Consider the following 23039-nt stretch of genomic DNA (forward strand, 5'->3'; position numbering starts at 1 on the left):
TTTGTGGTTAGTGATGTTCATTTGATGCAACAGTTCTCGATTCTAATCGATTTTATAATCGAACAGAAAAATGATAATTTGTAGGAGCAATTTTTCAGAAAAAAAGGCATAGATTTTTTTGTCATTTAATACGACTTGACCTAGAACTTTTAAGTATTTTAATACAAAGGTACTAAAAATAAATATTATGACATGGACGCCATTAGTTAAAGTGTCATCTTGGGAGTTTTTTAAAAAAACTCCTTATTGCTTAGACTATGTTTGTTTTTTCAGTTTTCCAAGTAACCCGAACATAAAAGGAAAATGGATCGATGCAACGGGACATAAAGATTGATTGATTGACAGTTTCATTAGTTTCTTTCGATGGCCTCTCTAGTACGTAGTACATGGTAACTCAATGGGCATATGTAAGAAAAAGCTAAAACACATTAGTGTACTTGTTAGAATATTAAAAGGTTTATAACTTTATTTTATCATCCCTCTGTCTATGGTAATTATCATTTTTCTGTCTTGAATCGATTTAGTAATCGATTACGATTCATTTATTTGACTACCTCTTAGACATAGATCTAGTTTGATCTGATTTCTTTCGATTTACTTCGATGGGATAGGACGATACTAGAATCGCCGCGCGAGTGGCGGCCTAATCGATTTAGCGTAAAATGAAATTAACATCACTAAAAAGCGCTCGTGACGTCATAACGCGTCAAGGTCAGTACAAAAAATATGACACGCTTGGTTTTCATACAGATCGCGGTACTTGCGTTGTCTACTTAAATATACATGTCTGTGGTATAATCTGTGCTAGGGCGACTGCCGATCCCTTGAGACGTTCAGCCCACATTATTGCCTGCCAGTGATTTATAAACCGCTACCAATTTACGATTTATTTGCTATCTGTGTACTGTGTTGACATGGCGGGAAGTTGTTTTTTTTATTGGGGGATGGCTTAATCTCTGTGTAGTTAATAGTAATAAAACGACAAATTTAATAAAGACAATGTGATTAATATCACTATGTTTGCAGTGTTTTAAAGTGCAAAACATAAATAAACATTAGATTAACGTTAGATTACCATGATAACCTGTCGTAATATTATTAGTACTTACCCTTCTTTACTTGTCTTCATTGTCTGTAAAATGCTATGTTATTGGTTTATTTAAATAATTGTAAACATGCAGCTGTTACATAAACAATAAATAATATTTAATTATCAAACCGTGAACATTGTTAGTTGTGAACCAATTTGTGTTGATAAAGAGGCAATTACTACAGCTAATTGTTGCAAATTTAATTACTTCATATTGCAAATTGAATATGATAAATTGTTATGGACTTTTTACTACTGAATGTTATTACAAAACGTGACAAGTAATTATAATTGTTATTAGTTTAAAAGATCCTTAAAATTTTGCTTCTGTACTAATAATTTGTATTTTGAAAAATTTTTAAAGAATAGAAAAAATGATCACCAGTCGGGATTCCATTTGTATTATCTAAAATTTTGTCATTTATAAAACCCGAATGTTATATTATATATATAACTTAAAAAAAAATTAAAGGCTTAAATTCCTTTTTTATATTTTTTAAGTTTTTTGTGACGAAAATAAAATTTAAAAATCTTCGGTGTAAGTAGGTATATAAATTTTAAACACGTGTTGATGTGCACTGCATGATGATCTACAAATATTATGACAAGTTCTGTAAAATAGTTTTCATATCATATTCATATTTCATGCAATAGGTTAATTTATTACATTTCTGAAATGTTTCTTGTTTCACTAAGTATGATTTAATCGGTGTGTTGTCAACAAGTCTTGATAATAATGGCAATAAATAATGTAAACTCTAGTTTCGTCATAACTAAAATTTAGATTATTGAATTTAATAATCATCTAAATATGTGAATATCATATCATCGAAATATGACAGTTGTCACGTCAAAAACAAAGTTTAACGTTTATTCTTCGACTATTATTATATTATATTATCATTTATCACATCCATTCAGACACAACAAAACACTACAGACTTCACTGTTTATTCTACAAACGTCTTAACACGATTCAGACACCATCTTCATACAAAATTAATTGTTTTACTCATTACCGATGTCACGAATTGACAAACGGTTGTTTTAAGACATTCAAAGTCGTCGATCCTGAAGTAGTAAATAAAACATAAACCTCAAGTGCTCTTAAAAGGGATTCAAATGGTTTGTTTTGACTACTTGGGCTTGAAGAGGTTGTAAAAAAATTATCAGCTGACTTCAAAGCACCGGTAATCAATTTGGTGTAGCGCTCGGTAATTTGGATCTGTACTGTCTGAGTGAGATATAAGTTGAGATGCTAGTTACTTTCTTGATGTACCTATAAAGAACTACAGGGTGCACGAAACATCAAAAACTTGTCTTGGAGCCGCCTGATGGTTGTTGTTTTGATCTGCAAAAGAGGTCAGAAACAAAATGTAGGTAGGTACCTAACATATTACATAAAATTTTGGAATTTATATGTCAATGTAAACGATGTAAACTTATAACAAGTATTATAATGATCATTACGTTATAGACCTGGTTTTATTTTCCACTCTCTGAATACAAAATACAATTCTTAGAAAAATGCTTAAATAATAAGATTCGTAATATTACCGTCACGGACTTTTTCTTCCACCTACGTCAAAGTCATTATCTCATTTGAAAGAAAGATGAAGATTTTGAAATCTTGCAGTTCCAGTAATTCATTGCTAATGTACTGCATTTTAATCTACCAATTGGAATACTAATAAGCAAAGTTTATAAAGCAAGTGCTAAGTAGCTTCAGCGAATATTCATGAGATCTCTTCGAAACACTATTGAAAACAAATGCGTTAATTGTATGAAAAGTATTCATTAGTACTAGAAACGTCAAGATCGTTTCATAGAGTTACAGGTTAAAGCAGTATTCATTCCAGTGTAGGAAAGGGATGGCGCTATACGAGCTCTATAGCTCTGTCACGTTTCAACACAGGAATTAATACTGCTTTAAAACGTCACAGATGCGATAAACATCGGTCGTTATTCTGTCACGGGCGATGCACTAACTGCCGTAGTACATTACGCGTAAACCGTTTTTGTTCGCGTTCTTTTTTCGAACATTCGGAATGCCTGAATTTCAAAATTGGAATGGGAATTTTGAAATTTCGTTTGTTAGGCGCCGATAATTTATCTGTGGATTCCGTAAGAATTTTGGCGCCCATATTTATGGCACAATGTCTAGAATAGTTTTTTCTCTTAGTTTTGTGTGTAGGTAAACTTCAAACAGAATCGTACGATCTTTATTTGAAGCTTTAGGTGCAAAATATATGTGTGCGTGGTAAATCATTAGATATTATTTCATTTTAATAAGAAAAGTAATTAGAAAAAATAAACCTAAAATTGTAACAAGCATAGCTTAAAAACAACTTTAAAATTATATGTCAGCGCAAGATGACACGGCCTGAAATAAATATGAAGTTATTTCAACAGATGAACCCAATAATATTCCACATAACACACACAAATCTAAACCACGTGCAAAATTATTAATGGCAAATTATAATATTAAAAGTAACAAATGGGCCAATTAAAATCATTAAGTCGTTTGAATAATTTAACGTCTTATAATTACCGTCTGTGACACCAACGCATAATTTCAATTGAAGATAAATACTATAGGATAAGTACTGCGTAGGTTTCAAATTATTAGTTGGAGTTTACTCAACAAGACAGGCTCATAATAAATTGATTACCTACGCTACAAAGGCTACACTATTTGCTGACATTTTGCAGCATGTGCTCTTGATATTAAAGTCATTTACATATTTTAAATTAACAATAATTAAAGAACAAGTATAATGAATAGGCTACAATCTAACAGAATGAATAATAGAATCCTTATTAATATCACCTATAATCACGACACTTGTCCATATTTTCATGATTCAAAGCATATCTCACGTAAAATGAAGTAGCCGAAGTGTATTACCGTTCTTACACCAACTTTTCTAAAGAATACTTTTTTCGAACCACAAAAAAGTCAATAGTGTACCGAATCTAACTGGCCAGCATTTCTAATCGAATTCCCAGATCGAGAGAATTGCCAGTATAAAAAAATACTGCGGTAGTGCACAAATAGATTGAATAAAAACAATCTGTGGTGGCTGGTCAACGGGGCGTAAAACCAGACGTTTACGTGATTTGTACTCCCAAATGTTGTGTGAATTGGGTCCCGTGAGAATGTGGTCACAGATCGCTATGGAGCTTTAGCGGTATGGGATATACCGGTTACTTTGAAAGGCAATTTCGTATACTCTGCAAGTAAAAATAAAAGAACAACTTTCCACTTTTTTTTATAAATATCCCTCGATAAATAAGGTATCCAACACTTGATTATTCATTTTATTTTCTATCCTCGTAGTTTCTGAGATTAACACGTTCAATTGATTATATTATAATCAAAGCAAATTACACCTACTAAATTATTAAAATATTACCTAAGCTTGTATTTGATTAAGCCTTGGATTAAGCTTATTCGCGGTAAAACAGAAACGTCAACATGACGTAATGTCATATTTGACATAAAATGGCCGCCAACTAATGTTACCAGTTCTACGAAAAATCCGCACATACATTACAAAATCAAATGCAAATATTGGACGTGCAAAATAAATAAACAAACATTGGATATGTATTCAAAGATACTAACGGTGTTAGTTTAATGCGAATGTTATGTAAGAAAATTGTTGTTGCTGGTTTTTAAAGCCTACTCAGTAAGCTTCTTTATGTCTCATTATTTAGCTACTACATTCTTATTGTTAAGGTGATTGCAACGATCTGTTCCCAGCCAATATCCCGCTAGATGGCGCTGAATTCTACATTTCTAGTTTATTTGAGTTTTTGCGTAATTGGAATAGTCATCAAACCTAGGAATAGTCATGGCGGTTACTGAATATTATATTTTATTGAAATATGTTATATCATTGCCTTAAAATCCACCCAATTCGGTAAAATTATGCGTTTTAACATCTGTCATTGCATACAGGGTCGTTTACACACACAGACGTATACAAAAATGATAAAGATTTAACTCTAGATGGCGTGAATGTAAAGCGCGTCACACACGGTGAAGATACTACCTATAATATTTTATCTAATCTAGTAATATTTTATATTACAGTATCTTAAGGTATCCGGTATCAGCGTTCTGACCATCATTTTTCTTTTTTCGCTGTAGAACCGCCATCCTGTTACAAATGACCCACAAAGGAGAATGACCACGGGTGGTATCGGTAAAATTTTAGTTGTGCCACGTATTCGTTATATTGTTAATTCCTATTTGTATTTATAATGATCATATGTATCAATATTAAGTCTTAATTAAACCGGATAAATTGAAATAATAGTAAAAGTAAAAGTATTTTTCTTTTGAAACATGTATGACTACGTATGGAATCGGTAAAATACTAGTTGTGTCACGTGTTCGTGATATTGTTAATTCCTATTTGTATTTATAATGATCATATTTATCACTATTAAGTTGTAATTATACCGAATAAATAGAAATAAAAGTAAAAGTTTTGTTTTGACACATACCTATATCTATCTCTCTTGCAAACGTCATATGTCATAGTTTCTATTTGAAATGTCAAATGAATGTGTTCGACGCATTGTTCGATGTTATTTTGAAATAATGTTTAAATTACGATTTACTTTTCATATTTGTCTTGTAAATTAAAATATTACCTATGTAATAAATGTAAAACTTAACGTTCATCGTTAGTTTAAACTCGATTAAGTAGTTTTTTGAAGTGTTGAATAAAACTATTGTTTTATTTTTATTGTCGCGAACTGCGGCTTATTTACATAAAAACTTTAATCATATCTAAAAGTACTAACATCAAGCTTTAAATTGAGCTATATTTCATCTTGACACAATAAGTTTGATTGCGATACCAAGTGCCATAGTCACTTGGGCAATCTCCTGTGGTTTTCATTTTTCTGTATGGGTAGACAAAACTTCAAAACGCCACCTGCTACGGTTTATATTATTATGAACGATTAGCTTTCCGCCCGCATTTTCAAAAAAAAACCCGTATAGTTCCCGTTCCCGTGGGGTTTCCGGGATAAAACCTATTCAATGTGTCCAAGTTACGTTCTATATGTGTGCTAAATTTCATTGTAATCGGTTCAGTAGTATTTGCGTGAAACACACACATGTACACATCCTCACAAACTTTCGCATTAGTAGGAAGTAGGATTGTTATAAAAATAAAAGTTATATTTGTTGGCGTAAACTATTTTATTGTAATTTTGGGAAATAAATAATGTCAAAATTGATTACCTACAATAAAACGCAGTTTTATTTTATTACCTACATTACACTATTGTTTTTTTTTTTATCAAAACATGTATTTGAAGTAGCAAATATGATATTATGCTGATCCAAGCATTTTCACTCAAAACTAATATCACTAATGATTTGTAAAAGTAAATTACTTATTTCAAAATACATTTCATAACCAACAAGTAAGAATAATTATTCATACAACAACAAATCAAAAACACTATTTACTATGGAAAAAAAACCAGGAAGGTGAAAAACATATTTACGATTTCGATGCACTCGACTTTTAGTAAAATAATAGGTAAAAATATTATTATGGTTTTGATCACAGACATATCTGTGGTTTTGATTTTAGCTACTAGTATCAGAAAGCTGCGTGTTCAATGCACGTCGGGGTCCCACAACTGTGGAGGAAGGAAGGTAGAATACCTCCATCGAATAAGTGAAGTTTCTCGACATAGGGTGGTGGCACCAATTATCGGCCATGTCAACTTTTTTTGAACTTTGACTGGATGTAATTTTTACATTAATAGCTTTTTCTTTCTTACAGTGCCTTTTTTGGGTAGATAGATATTGAAACACCATTACTACATTTGCAAAATTACGAATCCATTGTTACTTTATTAAATATAGAATTTTTATTTCGAATATGCCGATTTCCCTCAATATCGGCCACTAACACCAAGCTAACACCCTAATATCTGCCGTCTTTGGCCCTAATATCGGCATACCTTTTCTAAGGTGAAGTTAGATCAATAAAACTTAAAACTGGTAACATTTTTTATTATCAATTGAGATACAAATCATTTTTTTAACTCACCTATCATGATTGGTCTTTTCGTTACATTGTCTTAAAAATTAAAAGTAATGTACCTAGTTCAGTATTCTTCAGACAAATAAAGATATATGGGATTAAATGAGACTTGTGTCCATCAACTAGAAAAAGAATTGGTTTGGAAATGTTATCAGAAATCACCGAATCATTAAAGCCATTTGCAACATATTCATAGAATACTACGAGTACATACACTTCTAATCCACCCACTATTTGATAAAACCAAGAAACCAGGAGGATGGTGTGCTATTAACGATTACTTTAGGTGGTCTACGGATGTAGGGAAAACAACCATTGGAGGCAAAGATTTTCCTTATGCAGATATGACTAGCAAAACAGTTATTGTTACTTTTTCACTGCCCTTAGCAACTTCATAAATGTTGTACTTTTGTCTTCGGACAAATACTAAAGCTCGTCTCATCCCTATTAAATATTCTCAGTGGATCTTGTAATATGTCTTCCGTGTCCGATTGATTTTATATGTTCTTGTAAGTCATTAAACCACTTTCTTCTGTAACTACAGCCCTGGCCAGCGTAATAGCTTCTGGAGCCTTTTCATTAAGAATTGAGTCTCTTTTTAAAAACAAGGAATACCACTTTTTCCCTGATTTTCCATTTTAAACGGATTGGTTCGTTTATCTTCTTTTATAATATTTTAACGCAATTGCGGTTTTCCTAGATCACGTTGCTACGATAGCCATCCGTATCAACCATTGAACAATTTCTTCTCCTTCATTTTGGTTTAAGACGGTATCTCTACCAACTGTGCAATCTGTGTCTATTCTTCCATAAGTCTATCTTGTAAAGTGGTCCTCAGAATGTCGTATTGTCGAGATGCTTCTCTGATGCTCATATTTTGATGGCATTCACTGCCTCTATTGTTTTACTACGGTCAACAAAAAGGAAACGTTTGCAATAGCTAACGTTTTCCTTTTTGTTGATCTTTTGGGAGTTTTGATTGAGCCGGCATGATTTTGGCATAGCTCAACAAAAATTAAAATACATCTTGTATCACCTCCCTAGTAGAAAAGGTTTTACGAAGGTGGCCGTTATTACGCATCGATTCGCTATGTATCGGCCGTAGCTAATAAAAATCGTTTTTAGGCGGCCGACTTTAGGATCTAGTGATCAAACGGAGCTGTTGTTTCATTTCTAACCTTATTAATGCTACTGCTGACATTTAAAATAGCTAAACATGTTATTTAAAGTTTTCATGCATTACCCCAATATCGACCACCCGGCCGATATTGAGCTTTATCAATAAATATAGATCCGTAAGCTCGGCCCCGCAATTATTTTATTAAAAAGACAAGTAAATGTAAAAACGCACTATCTTATCGAAAATTTGACTGTTTTTCTTTAAGAACACATAAAATTAAATACTATAGGTTTGTTTAATTCCATTAAAATACTTATCCACGTAAAGCGTCGACTCAGGGATTTGACTCCGCAATGTCGCCAAACCACGCACGTCTGTATACCTTCGCGTGCTCTATGGCCAACTAAATGTTCCACAGTTGAGGTACCCGCACCCAAATTTGGGAGGTTTTGCTTATGTATATAGAGTAACTTTTTGCATAAAAACTTTTATGATTTATGATCGATTTTTATAGTTATATTCAATTTTCTCGAAAAGGCCGATATTAGGAGCAGGCCGATAATAGGAGACTCCACCCTACTCGATTTGCCGGCCGGCCTCAATGAAGATTGTCCGAAAGTTGTATATGTGCTCTGTAACAAAAAAATTTCGCTAGCGCGATTCAGAGTGAGGTGTCGTACAATATACCTAATGAAGTTTTTCATCTTTTTATTTTACTGCAAATACAAAATAAAAATTAAACAATGGTAATGTAAATTCTAAACAAACTACTACCAAAATACAATTAGAACAAAAATCATTTGACTTGTTTATTTCACCCAGAGGCCAGAGGCGGCTCGTGACAAAATTGTATAGGTGTTCACTTGAAATAAAACAACGAAAATACAATAGCGTTCGGGATGATTTATTACAAAAAAATGAGCACCACATTTTATAAATGTCTATAACACTAAAAATTACAAAGTACAGGCTATTTCAAAACGAATTCAATGACTAGGTATCAATAATTAGTAAATCACCGAATTTGCATTCGCGAGCGTAGGTATCCATAGTGTTTGTCACTGACGGTCACTGACCTCTATAACTTATAGTTATAGAGGTCAGTGGTGTTTGTTGTGTAAACATGTATGTATTTGAGTAGTTAGTAGCATATTATATTCTGAATTTCTGATCCATGCCTATTCACTCAAAACTAATAACACTAATGATTTGTAACAGTAAATTATTTCAATAGGTAGGTATTTGAACATTTCCCAACAAGACGTAAGAATAATTATTCGTAGGTATACAAGATACAATAACAAATCTAATACACTATTTATTATTTTATTATTTACTAGCGGTCCGCCCCGGCTTCGCCCGTGGTACATGTTTACGTTTTCTCTCCATAAGAAGTAATAGCTAGAGAGCTAGCGCAAAGCTACCTGTATGTATTTGACCAGACCTGGATTTTTGTGTGTTGATTCCCCTATACCTACTATACATGAGATGAGGAGTCACTAAGCCCAGAGTGGTGGACGGGGCGCGCGCTTAGGTAAGACAGGTGGAAATTTTTGGCGAACTTTGAAACCATTTGACCACGTCTGCCATTTTGATATTTGAAAATAGATTATTATTACTATCGGAAAATAACAATGGCAGACCATTATCACGCGGATAACATTCTGGCAGACACTTATGAAAGTGCTGAAAAAAATACAATTTTGAAAGTATTTGACCAGATCTGCCATTCATATATTTTATTTATTAGGGTCTTAAAAACTTATTTTCGAAACGGCAGACATTTTCATTGCGTACAGACTTCAGCAGACAACAAAACTTTACAGACTTCAGCAGTCAACAAGACTTAGCTTCTACATGGTCAGATGTATATATGTATTACGTTCCCTGACCTTACATCAATGATTTACTTTATTAATGTTTTTATGGTCATTTACATTTAATTTTGAAAACTATGGAATAAAATTTATAAATTTGATGATACAAAACTAAATATACATTTGTAAAGAATCTCAAATATAAAGTTGTGTTGCAAATAACAAATCATCATTTAAATATTTAGTTTATTTCTTTATTTAAGAAACAATTAACAATTACAAAACAACATAAAAAAACACGCATGCATTTATTGAAATGTTCATTCATCATCACTATCGTATGGCGTTGTGTGACTCGTCTTCATAATCCATTGAATCGGATTCTGTAAAAGTAAAACGTAAATTATATAATAAAAGAAATGAGTCATTATAAACTTACCTAGTAAGGCAATGCCTTTGATGTCGCACGATGCCGCCGCGCCGCCAGTGTAGGTACTTCTGCTGCTACATGAAAATATGCTAGGGTTGCAACAAATGGGAAATAAAACAATTGTGATTATTACTATTATGATGTAATCATTTATTCATATTATGTACATTCAAAACAATTGCTATTATTAAATCTGATGTAATTATTTTTTCATAAATATATAATTATTATTCATTACATAATATATTGCACTGTGAAATATTTACGTATCACTTTATTTTTGATGTTCTTAATTGTCTTTTATAAAATTTAAGTGACGCATTCGCATTGGGATCAACAATCCGATAAGAAAAGAATGGAGACAACATATACATAGCTTTGATTTCAATTCTACAGATACAAAATATACAATCTATCTAAAATGATACAACGGATGTTTCCTGCGTTTTCTCGTCAAAATACCGAAACAACGTAATTATTGTATAGTAGTTGGGCGTGAAAGTAAAAAAACAAATGAAAAGTGTTTTCCATATGATTATTTATTAAATTTACGCGATTAAGAATAATTTCAACGATACAATTTAGTAACCGAGAATTCAGAGGATTAAAGAAAATACCTGCCTGATCATTTTATCAAACTCTAAAAGAATTATGGTTATTTCGCATCACTCGGTTTATTAGTTTGGTAATAATTATTAAAGGTAGTTACAACCCTAGCCATTGAGTCGAACGGTAGGCAACACAATATCGACTTTGTGCGGGTACATATGGTACATTTCTTCTTGCTGTGAAGCGTAATTATTATTATTAAGATTTTTTAGGCTATTTTGAATCAGCTGTTCTAATTTAATTCTAGAAATTTATTAAAACGTGATTTTTTTAAAAGTATATTATGAGTTTATAAATACCTCAACCAATAGTTATTGTGTCCTATCCTCATTTCTTTATATCTTGGTAGTTAACTAAAGTGTTAAATTTACATAACCTCAACAACAACATTTACACTGCCACTGCACTAAAACTAAACTAACTAGCTCTCTAGCTATAAGAACCATCCTCGTACTTCAAGGGATATAATAAAAAAAGAATTATCGAAATCGGTTCAGCCGTTCTCGAGTTATGCGCTTACCAACACATTTTGCGATTCATTTTTATATATAAGACTAGCGGTCCGCCCCGGCTTCGCCCGTGGTACATGTTTACGTTTTCTCTACATAAGAACCATCCTCGTACTTCAAGGAATATAATAAAAAAAGAATTATCGAAATCGGTTCAGCCGTTCTCGAGTTATGCGCTTACCAACACATTTTGCGATTCATTTATATATACAACTAGCGGTCCGCCCCGGATTCGCCCGTGGTACATGTTTACATTTTCTCTACATAAGAACCATCCTCGTACTTCAAGGAATATAATAAAAAAAGAATTATCGAAATCGGTTCAGCTGTTCTCGAGTTATGCGCTTACCAACACATTTTGCGATTCATTTTTATATATAAGATATACTAGCGGTCCGCCCCGGCTTCGCCCGTGGTACATAATATTTACGTTTTCTCTACATAAAAACCATCCTCGTACTTCAAGGAATATAATAAAAAAAGAATGATCGAAATCGGTTCAGCCGTTCTCGAGTTATGCGCTTACCAACACATTTTGCGATTCATTTTTATATATAAGAAGATAAGATTATGTGAAAATAACCAGGAAGGTGAAAAACATATTTACGAAAACATAGTAACATAATATGGCTGTCGCTACAATAATTATATTTCAATTTTATCTTTTTATACCTAGTAGAACTGGCCGACGAATAAAAAAAATCGTATTAGAATAAATACAATAAATTACGGAACAAAAAAAGGATTGTAACTGAATTAGGTATGTTTGTTTCTGGGCGCACCGTTTTCGACGACGCGACGCGCGACGTAAGCGTATAGGTATAGGTACCTACTTTGCTAAAACAAACTAATAAAATTGTGTGTCTGTCTGAAAATTCGGAAAAGCATATTTTGCAAGTTTGTAATTACTTTGATAGTTTACCAATTTATAATAATTGTAATTGTAATTGTATAATATATAATTTGCAATGTGGTGAAATTTCATAAAAATCACGGGCCAATTTTTTGTTTTGAATCCCACCGAAAATATAATTGCGTTATTAGAATAATTAATTACTATACCTACCCACGATCAATTATTACAATATAGTCTCAAATGCATACTAGAGAAATATTGCAATTTGATTCAATTAAAATGCATAGCATACAAAAATAAATTCACAACACAAGAAATTCCGCGCGCAAATCATAGCGCGTGTCAATGAAATCAAGAATGTTTTATATCAAGCCGACGCGGACGACGGATGACGCGACGCCGAACAAAAGTACCTACGACGGACGACCACGCTTCGAGTTGCCAAACAACATGAGTAATAAATTGTTTACAAAAAAAACAAGTTTTCCATTTTTCTGTATGAGTAGACAGAACTTCAAAACGCCACCTGCTAGGGGAGACCGGGTTTGGTTGTCTCACGGGTTGTTTGTCACAGCGGTCTTAACACAAAACTGAACTATCGAATAAGTCTGTTGAACAGCGTGGCAAGAGCGATACAGTGAAAACGCTGTCCCAACTTCGCGTCAGACCGCTCCGATCTGCCGTGAGGGCCTCACACGTGTTTATTGTTTTCGCACAGCAAAAGTAAATTTTTGTGCTGCTGTGTCGAACCTCGTAATTATACGTTCTTGTTTTACAGTAATAATCTTTCAGTTCATTTGATGATGATGAAATGTGTTTTATAATATCGTAGTATAGTTTTTTAGATATTCATTGATCGGAATTTATTTTCAATTTTATTTTCATAAAACGTGTTATGGGGCTCGTTGTCACAAATTTTCGGGGGCTGGTTGTCACCTATCAACCAGCCCCCTGTATGCGAGATGACTTTAATTGCGTTTTGAGGTTGTTTGTTTTAGCCGTAAATTTTCAATCAACACCGGAAAATCACCCTAACAAACCTGCTGGAAGACCATCTGTCCTTGATGACTCTATATTGACTCACGATTATTATTGTTTGCTAAAATTGTGATTGATTAATATTCAGACTGAAATAAAGACCGTAGACACGGTTTCATTTGGTTAAGAGTTCTTAATTAAAAATTATTCCGTAAAATTATAAGACCAAAGTGTGACTTTCTATTTATAAATTGCCTGTTATTTAGTACGTGACTACCTACCCTAGGCATTGTGACAACCATGCCTGACCCGGGGTTATAAGTCACATTTTTCTTTAGAGTGAAAATACAAAATATTTCTACAACTGATAATATTACACAAAAATACGTTTATTTATTTTGTAACAGAATAATTACACTATCTTTTGGTATACAAATATCATTCCTAAACAACGTATTTTGGAAGTTACATAAAAAAAGATAAAAATGTGACTTTCATCCCCGCTCTCCCCTACGGTTTATATTATGAACGATTGTTATAAAAATAAAAGTTATATTTGTTGGTGTAAACTATTTTATTGATCAATAATTTTGGAATTTAAAATTGTCAACATTGATTACAATAAAACGCAGTTTTATTTTATTACACTATTGTTTTTTTTATCAAAACATGTATTTGAAGTACCATATAATATTATGCTGATCCAAGCATTTTCACTCAAAACTTATATCACTAATGATTTGTAAAAGTAAATTATTTCAATATACATTTCATAACCAACATGTAAGAATAATTATTATTATTCCTACCTACAACAACAAACCTAAAACACTATTTACTATGGGAAAATAACCAGGAAGGTGAAAAACATATTATTATTTACGATTTCGACGCACTCGACTTTTAGTAAAATATAGTAGGGAAACATAATATTATGGTTTTGATTTTTGCTACTAGTATAAGAAAACTGCGTGTTCAAACTACTTGTTTGTCTGTCTGAAAATTCGGAAGTACTTTGGTAGTTTACCGATTTATAATAATATTGTATATATCGTTGTTTAAAAAATATTCAAACACAATAAAATATGATATATGTACATCGAGATAGAATGTACTACGTACGAACGTTACACAGAACTTTGATTTATTAGAATTATGCTCATTATGCATAAGATAACGAACGCGAATGCACGACATCTAGCGCGTCAATGTCTAAACATCGCCTTTCGTTTAGACATTGACGCGCTAGATCTGTAATAAGTATATAGTCTATGCGCTAGATGTCGTGCTTTATGTCGTGTTTCGCTTGGCAAAAGTCACGCACACTACTGTAGAAGTGTCAAATTTTTCCGGTATTTTACTGTTGTTTTTCTAAGTAAATATTGTAAATTATTGATTAAAAAGGTCGAACGCGCACACATTTCATTATAGAGAAGTGATAAAATGATTAGTTTTAAAGAAATAGTGTCTGTGTTAAGTGTTTAGAGGTAATCAAAAATGTATGGAGGGACGGTCGGAACATCAACCTTAAATTAAACAGTCGTATGACTATGCTGGTATTTACAGTCTAAAAATATAATTATTCACAATAATATTTATACAAACAAATCTGTCATCTGCCCAAAAAACCGGATACTTATCCCTAATTAAGAAGCTCACAATCGTTCCGGGCCATTGTGTCGGTGTGTCTGTCTGTCTATCTACAAACGGTGGTAATCGCGCGTGGTGGGAGACGAGCCGTTCAGCCGAGACGACGCTTTTAATGTGAACCGCTGTTTAAAAAAATACAGACTAAATAATGTGTTGGTTAATTTTGGATAATGAGTGTACACTGTCCCTTTAATGATGCTATTGTAAAAAGAGATTCTATTCTATTAATGAAACATGTATCCGAACCTTGAAGTAAACGAAGTTGTATAACCTTTAATAGCCGACTTCTAGGTTCTATGTTACAGTGTAGATATAAGCTTTCTTTTTTTGTAATCGTCTTATTTTTTTTAAATATTCTCCTCAAAGCAAAAAGTTCTAATTTCTGAAGTATAAGTAAACGATAAAACGATGATTAATACGTATAAAATCGACCGTACACAGAACCAAATTCCAAATGGACAATACGATACCAAAATAGTAACACGTAGCGCGTAAAAAATCTATTTCTAGACCGTCCGGTCCGTGACTGTCGAACGCTTTTCTACCAATCCACCAATCAATCAATCAAGAGTATCAATGAAGCACACGTCACGCTTTTTTCGCTAACGTTTCAATAGAATTCGGTTTAACGCGGTTTATCGTTGGAAGTAGGAACTACCAAACTGATTTTTGGAGATCGTCACGCGGAGTGCAAAAAAGTTATAGAAAATTATGTAGATATTTTTTGAGAGTCCATAAAATAAATGTTTTGTGCTTTGCAAATGTTAATTTTAAAATAATAATCCTTGATATACTGTGTAATATAACTGATAAAACTCGCCCTGATAAAGCTTTAATTTTAAACTTTTGTGACTATCATCCTTAACAAAATATCATGAAAAGTAACGACCAGAATATTAAAAATAATTTGGAAAATCCAAAAGTGCACGCCTCATAATTTTTTTTTAATAAATATTTATTAATTATTATTTTTGTTTATTTAATAACAATTAAACCACATCGAATCAGACCCTGAAAAATGAAAGGGTTCTATTCCTGAGCATACTCAAGCGTAAGAGAAAAAAAAAGACTCGATTAGTAAAGTATTTCGGTCGCTATCGTGTTAACAAGAAAAAGGATCCGCACATACAGACACACGGACGTCCAAGACAGAACTTTTTTAAACTGTTTTTTAACTAGTTTAAATAACAAAAATGACACCAAAAATATCATGAACGTTAAAAATAGTGTTTTTTCTTAATATGTGTGTGTATGTATTATCTTACAAGTGCAATGTATGATACATAAAGACATTTTAAGTTTGAAAAATCAGATGTTTTGCGCGAAGTGACAGTAGTACCCACCTCAACGCTTCGCTTATGAGGCGTGCAATAGTTAATTTTAATAAACTTGGACGATATCGTGACAGTGAAATTTAGGTTTTCATTCAAAGAAATAAAACAAACAAGGTGTTCCAATGTTATCTTGTCCATTTAAACAACCATTTATTTCGCGTAAATCTCATGTCAGTAACAAGACAGGATATTCAATTTGTCCTCGTTAGCTTTGACCCTTGGTTCAATAGCAATGTCTACGTACATTTACTTGTTCTAATATGTATGTAAATTTTCCTGCTTTTCATACGGACCGTCGCTTCGATCACGTTCACGTAGAGATGTTTTTGTTATTTTTGAACTATAAAAAATATTATTATGGAGTCCAATTACTGTTAAATCACTAAGTAATTTCGGAGCTTTAGAATTAAAAAAAATATAAGGACAATTTTATTTTTATATACAAATCAGCTTATCTTTATTCTCAGTTAGGCGGAAAACTGAAACCATATTATGCATTTAATAAAAAAGACGTGTGGCACTCGGGGACTGCCGCGGTAAAGCTATTACATGCTATGCCTTCAAGTCACACCTCCGTGCCCGTCGGAGTGGGGAGCGTGAGGTTTTTTCGTTACGGAATTTCTGGATTCGGTCCCCGCGCTCAAGGCCCGCGGTAGAAGCTAAACAAAAAAGTGGGCATAACATTTCCCGTTCTACAATCCATTATTTCCCAAATAATATCCAGTGGTGTTCCCATTACGCATAAATGTTGCATGTATAGCTGTCATTTGACTCCTCAAAAGTTAGTCTTTGATGTTGCTATCCTCGCGCTAATAAAACTTTAATTAAAACACTTTCCAAATAAACAAAGACCTTAATTCGTTGCTATAGTTACACGTATAGAAAGCGTTCGACTCGTTATCAGACACTAAAACATTATTTGAGTCTATGGCACTGTAATAAACAGCCCGCACCGCTAAAATGTAACTCTTCTGTCATAAAATGTATCATAAAAATACGCCCAGCTATCGCTACATTTTAACGAGCACACAATGACATACGGGCATTCCGTTCGAAGTGTCCTATTAAAAAATTAATCAGTGCGAACATTGTATTATCTGTATTTTTTTTTTAATTTTCAATAGCAAGCACTGGCTGTGAAAAAACATAACAGTTTGAAAAAGAAAACATCACCCATAAAGTTTTTTTTTAATATTCATAAGCTCGATTACAAGTCCTTTAAAATTTGCTTTGTTCTCCGGTTATGTATGCATGTAATTTTCCAACATCAAAGTAATGTACCGGAAACAAACAAATAGGTAATAATTATCTGTATATCCGTTGTGTTGCCCTATTTCTAAATGTTATCTGTCCAATTTTGTTTCGCTCTGAAATTGTGTAAAGTTCTAGAATGGTTTTTTTAATTAACATACTAATGGGTTACGGATTAAAGCATAACACGATTGTTTTAAATGTTAATGATGAAGGAGTGTTATGTTGATAAGAAAATATTTCTTAATCTTCCTATTATGTACCTTTTAATGTAATAGTGTAGAATATGTATTATGGACCAGTAAAGGCAAAGTAATGATAAAAGATTAATTCAATTTGACATTTTGTTACACATTAATAAAACCATAAAGCTGAAATTAGAATCCACAGATAATTAAATGTAAACATGACAATATTTTAAGAAATATTTTTAATGGCAACATCCTTGAAGCGTCACTCATATCGTTGGTATGGCGCGGTTCACCGCACATATTAATAAAACCTTTACAGTTTAACATCGCTGTCGTTAACTTAAACTGCCTATCCATTGTATAAATGTTCTAAAGGTGCTAATGTACAATTTCTTTGAACCGTATTTAGTGCAATTTAGCGGCTAAGTAATATTCGCGAAGTGAGTCATTCGACATTTCCTTTCATTCCTTTAACAACATAAAAGCATTAGGTTGGAACTTGGAACATTTTTATGAAAACATACATGTTTGTAAAAACTTGCTTATCTGGTTCTGTAAAAGATGTATAAGAATAAGAAAAAATTATAATCTGCGCTTCATTGTTTATAACATGAAAAGGTGTTTTGTGTTTTAATCTAACATCGTTTGTTACAAACATACATCCTTTCAAAACACATTAGGCGGGATTCCATTCAGTCACCGTCACGTCCAATTTCAAAGAAATCGAAATAAAGAGAACAATTTATTTTAAATCGCAGCGAAATACCGCCGGCACATCGAGTATTAATCACGACCTAATCGCATCCTTAACGAATCCGAACCTCAATTAGGATTGAATAAAACACCCAAAGTGCCAAAAAAGAGGCAAAATTCAAAGACATCGTTAAGTATCGCAGTGTAAAAAATTCTTAATCAGTCACGGTTTGACTGTGTGCACCTGACTTTATGTCGCAGTGACACGACCATCGAGATTATTTCGCGCCATTTCTAATGTCATGCTGATTGCATTTGTGGAAATATTTTTTATCTGTGTCAGGTCAAGTTGAATAAGGGATTAAGATTTAAAACTCACGTTGGAAACGTACCAAATTAGACCTTATTTTTTATTTTGTTAGGTGTTAATTAAGTTACATGTTAATTAGGTAACTAACGAAGTTTTATCTGATAAAAATAATTGCTCCGGACATTCAGAATTGAGCGGTTTTACCAGAATCTACAGAAAGTTTAAAACTACATAATTGATTGTTTTTACTTTTGTATCTTCCATGACATGTATACTTACCTACTTAAATTGAGCATCACAAAAAGTGATCCTAACAATTTAAATACCATGCATTTAACGACCTCACTATTTCTATCACGACTAAATTTTAATTCAATTTCGAATTCCATCACGTGCAATACACTAAAGACGTTCTTATGTTCTAGAGCTAGTAGCGATGCTTTCGACTTGTTTCCAATACATTAAACGTTTATTATGGAAGCAGTTGGAACTTGTCGTACACAGCGTGTAATCGATATCGATGACATCTCGTAACGTAGAGCTGTTTAATCAATAGACGCTCAAGTCGTTAATCGATACGCACGGCGCTCATATCACACTTTCGTGACGGCTTGTAAAAAGCAATGTTGTTTTTTCATTGTGTTTTGTCAGTACAAAGCAAATTGTTTGAAGAGAAAAATTAACTCAATTTGTAATGGCTTATGGCGTACGTGGTTACGGGCCATTTCCATTGATAAATAATTTTAATGGACGATTAGGAATGATGGGATTTCCTGTCGATATGTAAAAACTAGACTAGAGTGAATCATATCATTTTTCCTCTTAAAAAATAATTTCCTACTAGTTTTCCTTATTGCATACCTATATTTGGAAACGCCTAGCTGTAAACAATTGTATTAACATTGAATTTCTATTGTTCCAGATGGTCAGTCAAATCACCTTAACCTGTTCAACTCGCGGCCACAGCCGAAGAAGAAAAGAAAGTCCAGAACGGCGTTCACAAACCACCAGATCTTTGAGCTTGAAAAGAGATTCCTCTACCAGAAGTATCTCTCTCCAGCCGACAGAGACGAGATCGCTAGCTCCCTCGGCCTATCAAACGCTCAAGTCATCACATGGTTTCAAAACCGACGAGCAAAATTGAAACGCGACATGGAAGAACTAAAGAAAGACGTAGAAAGCGCCAAAGTGCTCTCCGCACACAAGAGTTTCCTTGAAAACGTCACAGACTTGGGCATCTTGAAGAAGAAAGCCATGAGCATAGGTGCAAGTGAGGAGGCAGCTACGAATTTAGTCGTGAACGCGGGAAAATGAAACGAGTCGGCGCGATCCGTCGCGCCTGACGTCTACGATAGACGTCTACTCGATTTTTAAGACAATTCGAATAATCGAACAGTGCTTTTCGTTATATTATAATCGATTATAATCGATAGAACTTGAGTGCTTCGAACTAGTGGTGTCGATGTTTTTATTTAATCTGTAAATATTTAGAGCGCTGTACAAATAAGTATAAAATAAATGTGATAGTTGATTATTTAAGTACTTAATTAGAGAGATACTTAATTTATTTATTATATCATCTGGCATCAAGGATTATGCAATATCAAACAGATTCCCTATGTTATCTAATATTATATCAGTTTACAATAATAATATCCCGAATTACGTAACAATTAAAGCTTTCTTGGTTTCTCTACATAATGCAGATGAAAAAAAAATCAAGAAGTTACCATTTGTTATTAGCATATAGGTGCCTATAAGTATTATTGCATTGTGCTTAACATATAAACAATTCTATTTATTAAGAAAATAACAAAAATATGTTTCTTTATTTTCCTTATCTGTTGTTATATGTGGTTTTAGTGCATAATTCGGGATATTATCACCATTTGTGCAATAACCAAGTTTCTTTTATGCCAGAGATAATTAACATATTTCTTGTAAATAGTATTATGTACAGAGTAGAAAATAGATTTTGAATAGAGATAAGTTATTAATTATTATAAACGGTTGTAGTACATTCGTGATTATTATAAATTTAAATAAATGAATTTATTTGATTATCATAATATTATATAACAGAATAATGGTAGGAACAAATAATGTATGATATATTATTGTATTAAAATTTTATTTGAAATTAAAAGAAAATTTGTCTATATATTTATTTATCAAATAGATAAGTGGAGATAATGGAATAATTAATTTAAATACTATGCTATATTTCTTTTAAATAATTGAATCGATTATTTTTATTTATTTAATAATTTGGTTATTTTTTGTTAAAAAAGCAAGTATGGTTTCGTTTTTCCACACATTAGATGACGAGAAGTAAACATTTTTGTTATTTTATTCCAAAGGTGCATTTACATCAAAATAGCGGATACTCATTCTTACTCCACTATGTCAATTTTTTTTAGTGTAAACAGGCGTAGAGCATTCTTTCGTTGTTCTTAGTGCGTTCGAAAATATTCTATGCAATGTTCTGATACTGAACAACACTGAATTCGAGTTTTCATGCTCTTGCTCTAGCTCTATGTTCGTTTGATGTAAATGCACCGTTATAGAGAATTTGTTCCATTCCCTTTCTATTTGATAAATAAATAATACAATTATCAATTTGTAAATAACTCCTAATCACTTGAATTCTGTAATAAAAAATTGACGTAGATTTATTTTTAATAATTTTAAAGAGCTGATATGAAAATAATAAATGTAATTTCAAATATTGTTTGTGCATAATAAATAGTTCTGTTATATTGTAATTGAATATAAATGTTAGATAATCAGTTTAAATAAGTAAAATTGACTTAATCTTGTTCCTACTATAGTTAGGTACCTACATCGCACATGTGTGCAACGCTAATTGTATATTGTTCTGTGTAAATAAAATGTATGTGTTCTATGTGTGTGTTTGTTTTACCTCCGAAAATAACCTTATTATTAACCTTATCACTACATAGTATAAAACAAAGTCGCTTTCTCTGTCCCTAATCCCTATATCCCTATATGTATGCTTAAATCTTTAAAACTACGCAACGTATTTTGATGCGGGTTTTTATAATAGATAGAGTGATTCAAGAGGAAGGTTTTAGTACATATATAATTTATTATGTTTTAGACAAAGCGGGCGAAGCCGCGGGCGGAAAGCTAGTTAACCATATAATTCAATACAGACAATAATATAAACACATACCCACAAAGTAGGTATAACACCTATATAAGCCAGATAGAACCTGGATTATTAGACATCTTTATTTTATAGAAATGCTTCTTTTAAAAACTTTGTTACATAAAGTCAAAGTCTCCGAAATATTTTCAAACTTGAAATTGCTAAAATGGTTAGATAATATTGTAAAACAAAATACCTACACCTTATACCTACTGTAATTAAATGTCATACGAGAAAAGGGTACATTTATTACTTTTATATAGGTATATCAATTAATTCATCAATATATACCTAGTCGTAACTCGTACATTACTTACAATGTTATCCCAAACAATAAATCTGTGGAAGACGGACACTATAATTTTACTTTATATTTGGTAAGTATATAACCTACAATCTGAGTAACATTGATTCATTAGCGACTCCATTATTATATTATATTCGTATTGATGATGTGCAGTATGCCTTACTCCTATTATCAACGCGTTCGTTTTGTCTCTACAAAAGGCTAAACGAAACGTGAAAGCTCATTTCTGAGATTTAGTTTACATAAAAAGTTCTATGTACTAAACTAAACCTATATTCTTTTAAAGTAGCCTAATTTTCCTTTGCAACCTTCTGAATATGTACCAGCTAACTTAAAGCTTATTTAAGCCGAAACACACATCTTACCTCACAGATAAATAATTAAACAATGAAGTCTATACCGATTGTTAAATCGATTAGTTACATCGATGTTTTCGTAATTCGAATATTTGCTTTGTGTTGCCGCGAAGCAATGTCGCGTGCTGAAAGCAAATACGCAGTAAGGGGTAGGATACACTTGCAAACTTTATGAATTTATCTTTATTATTTTCGGTTAAGATAGTAAAATAGCTAGTAGATACACTTACTACTAATGTGCCACTGCCAACCTACATATTTAAGTTCGCAATGAAAATCAAGA

General features: G+C 32.5%; 1 protein-coding gene across 1 annotated transcript in view; it reads left to right on the plus strand.

The window, feature by feature from the left end:
• Positions 1-20942, plus strand: part of LOC149898277 (uncharacterized) — a 57833-nt gene extending 36891 nt beyond the window's left edge. The window contains exon 2 of the mRNA XM_090115301.1: positions 19844-20942. Within this exon, the coding sequence (XP_089971427.1) occupies positions 19844-20235 (392 nt within the window). The 3' untranslated portion in view covers positions 20236-20942. The remainder of the gene's footprint in view (positions 1-19843) is intronic.
• Positions 20943-23039: the final 2097 nt, after the last annotated feature.

This window comes from Colias eurytheme, chromosome 23 (genome assembly GCF_061535395.1).
Source record: "Colias eurytheme isolate Ceu_HAF_F1 chromosome 23, ilColEury1 Martin Lab GWU primary, whole genome shotgun sequence".
NCBI classification, from domain to species: domain Eukaryota; kingdom Metazoa; phylum Arthropoda; class Insecta; order Lepidoptera; family Pieridae; genus Colias; species Colias eurytheme.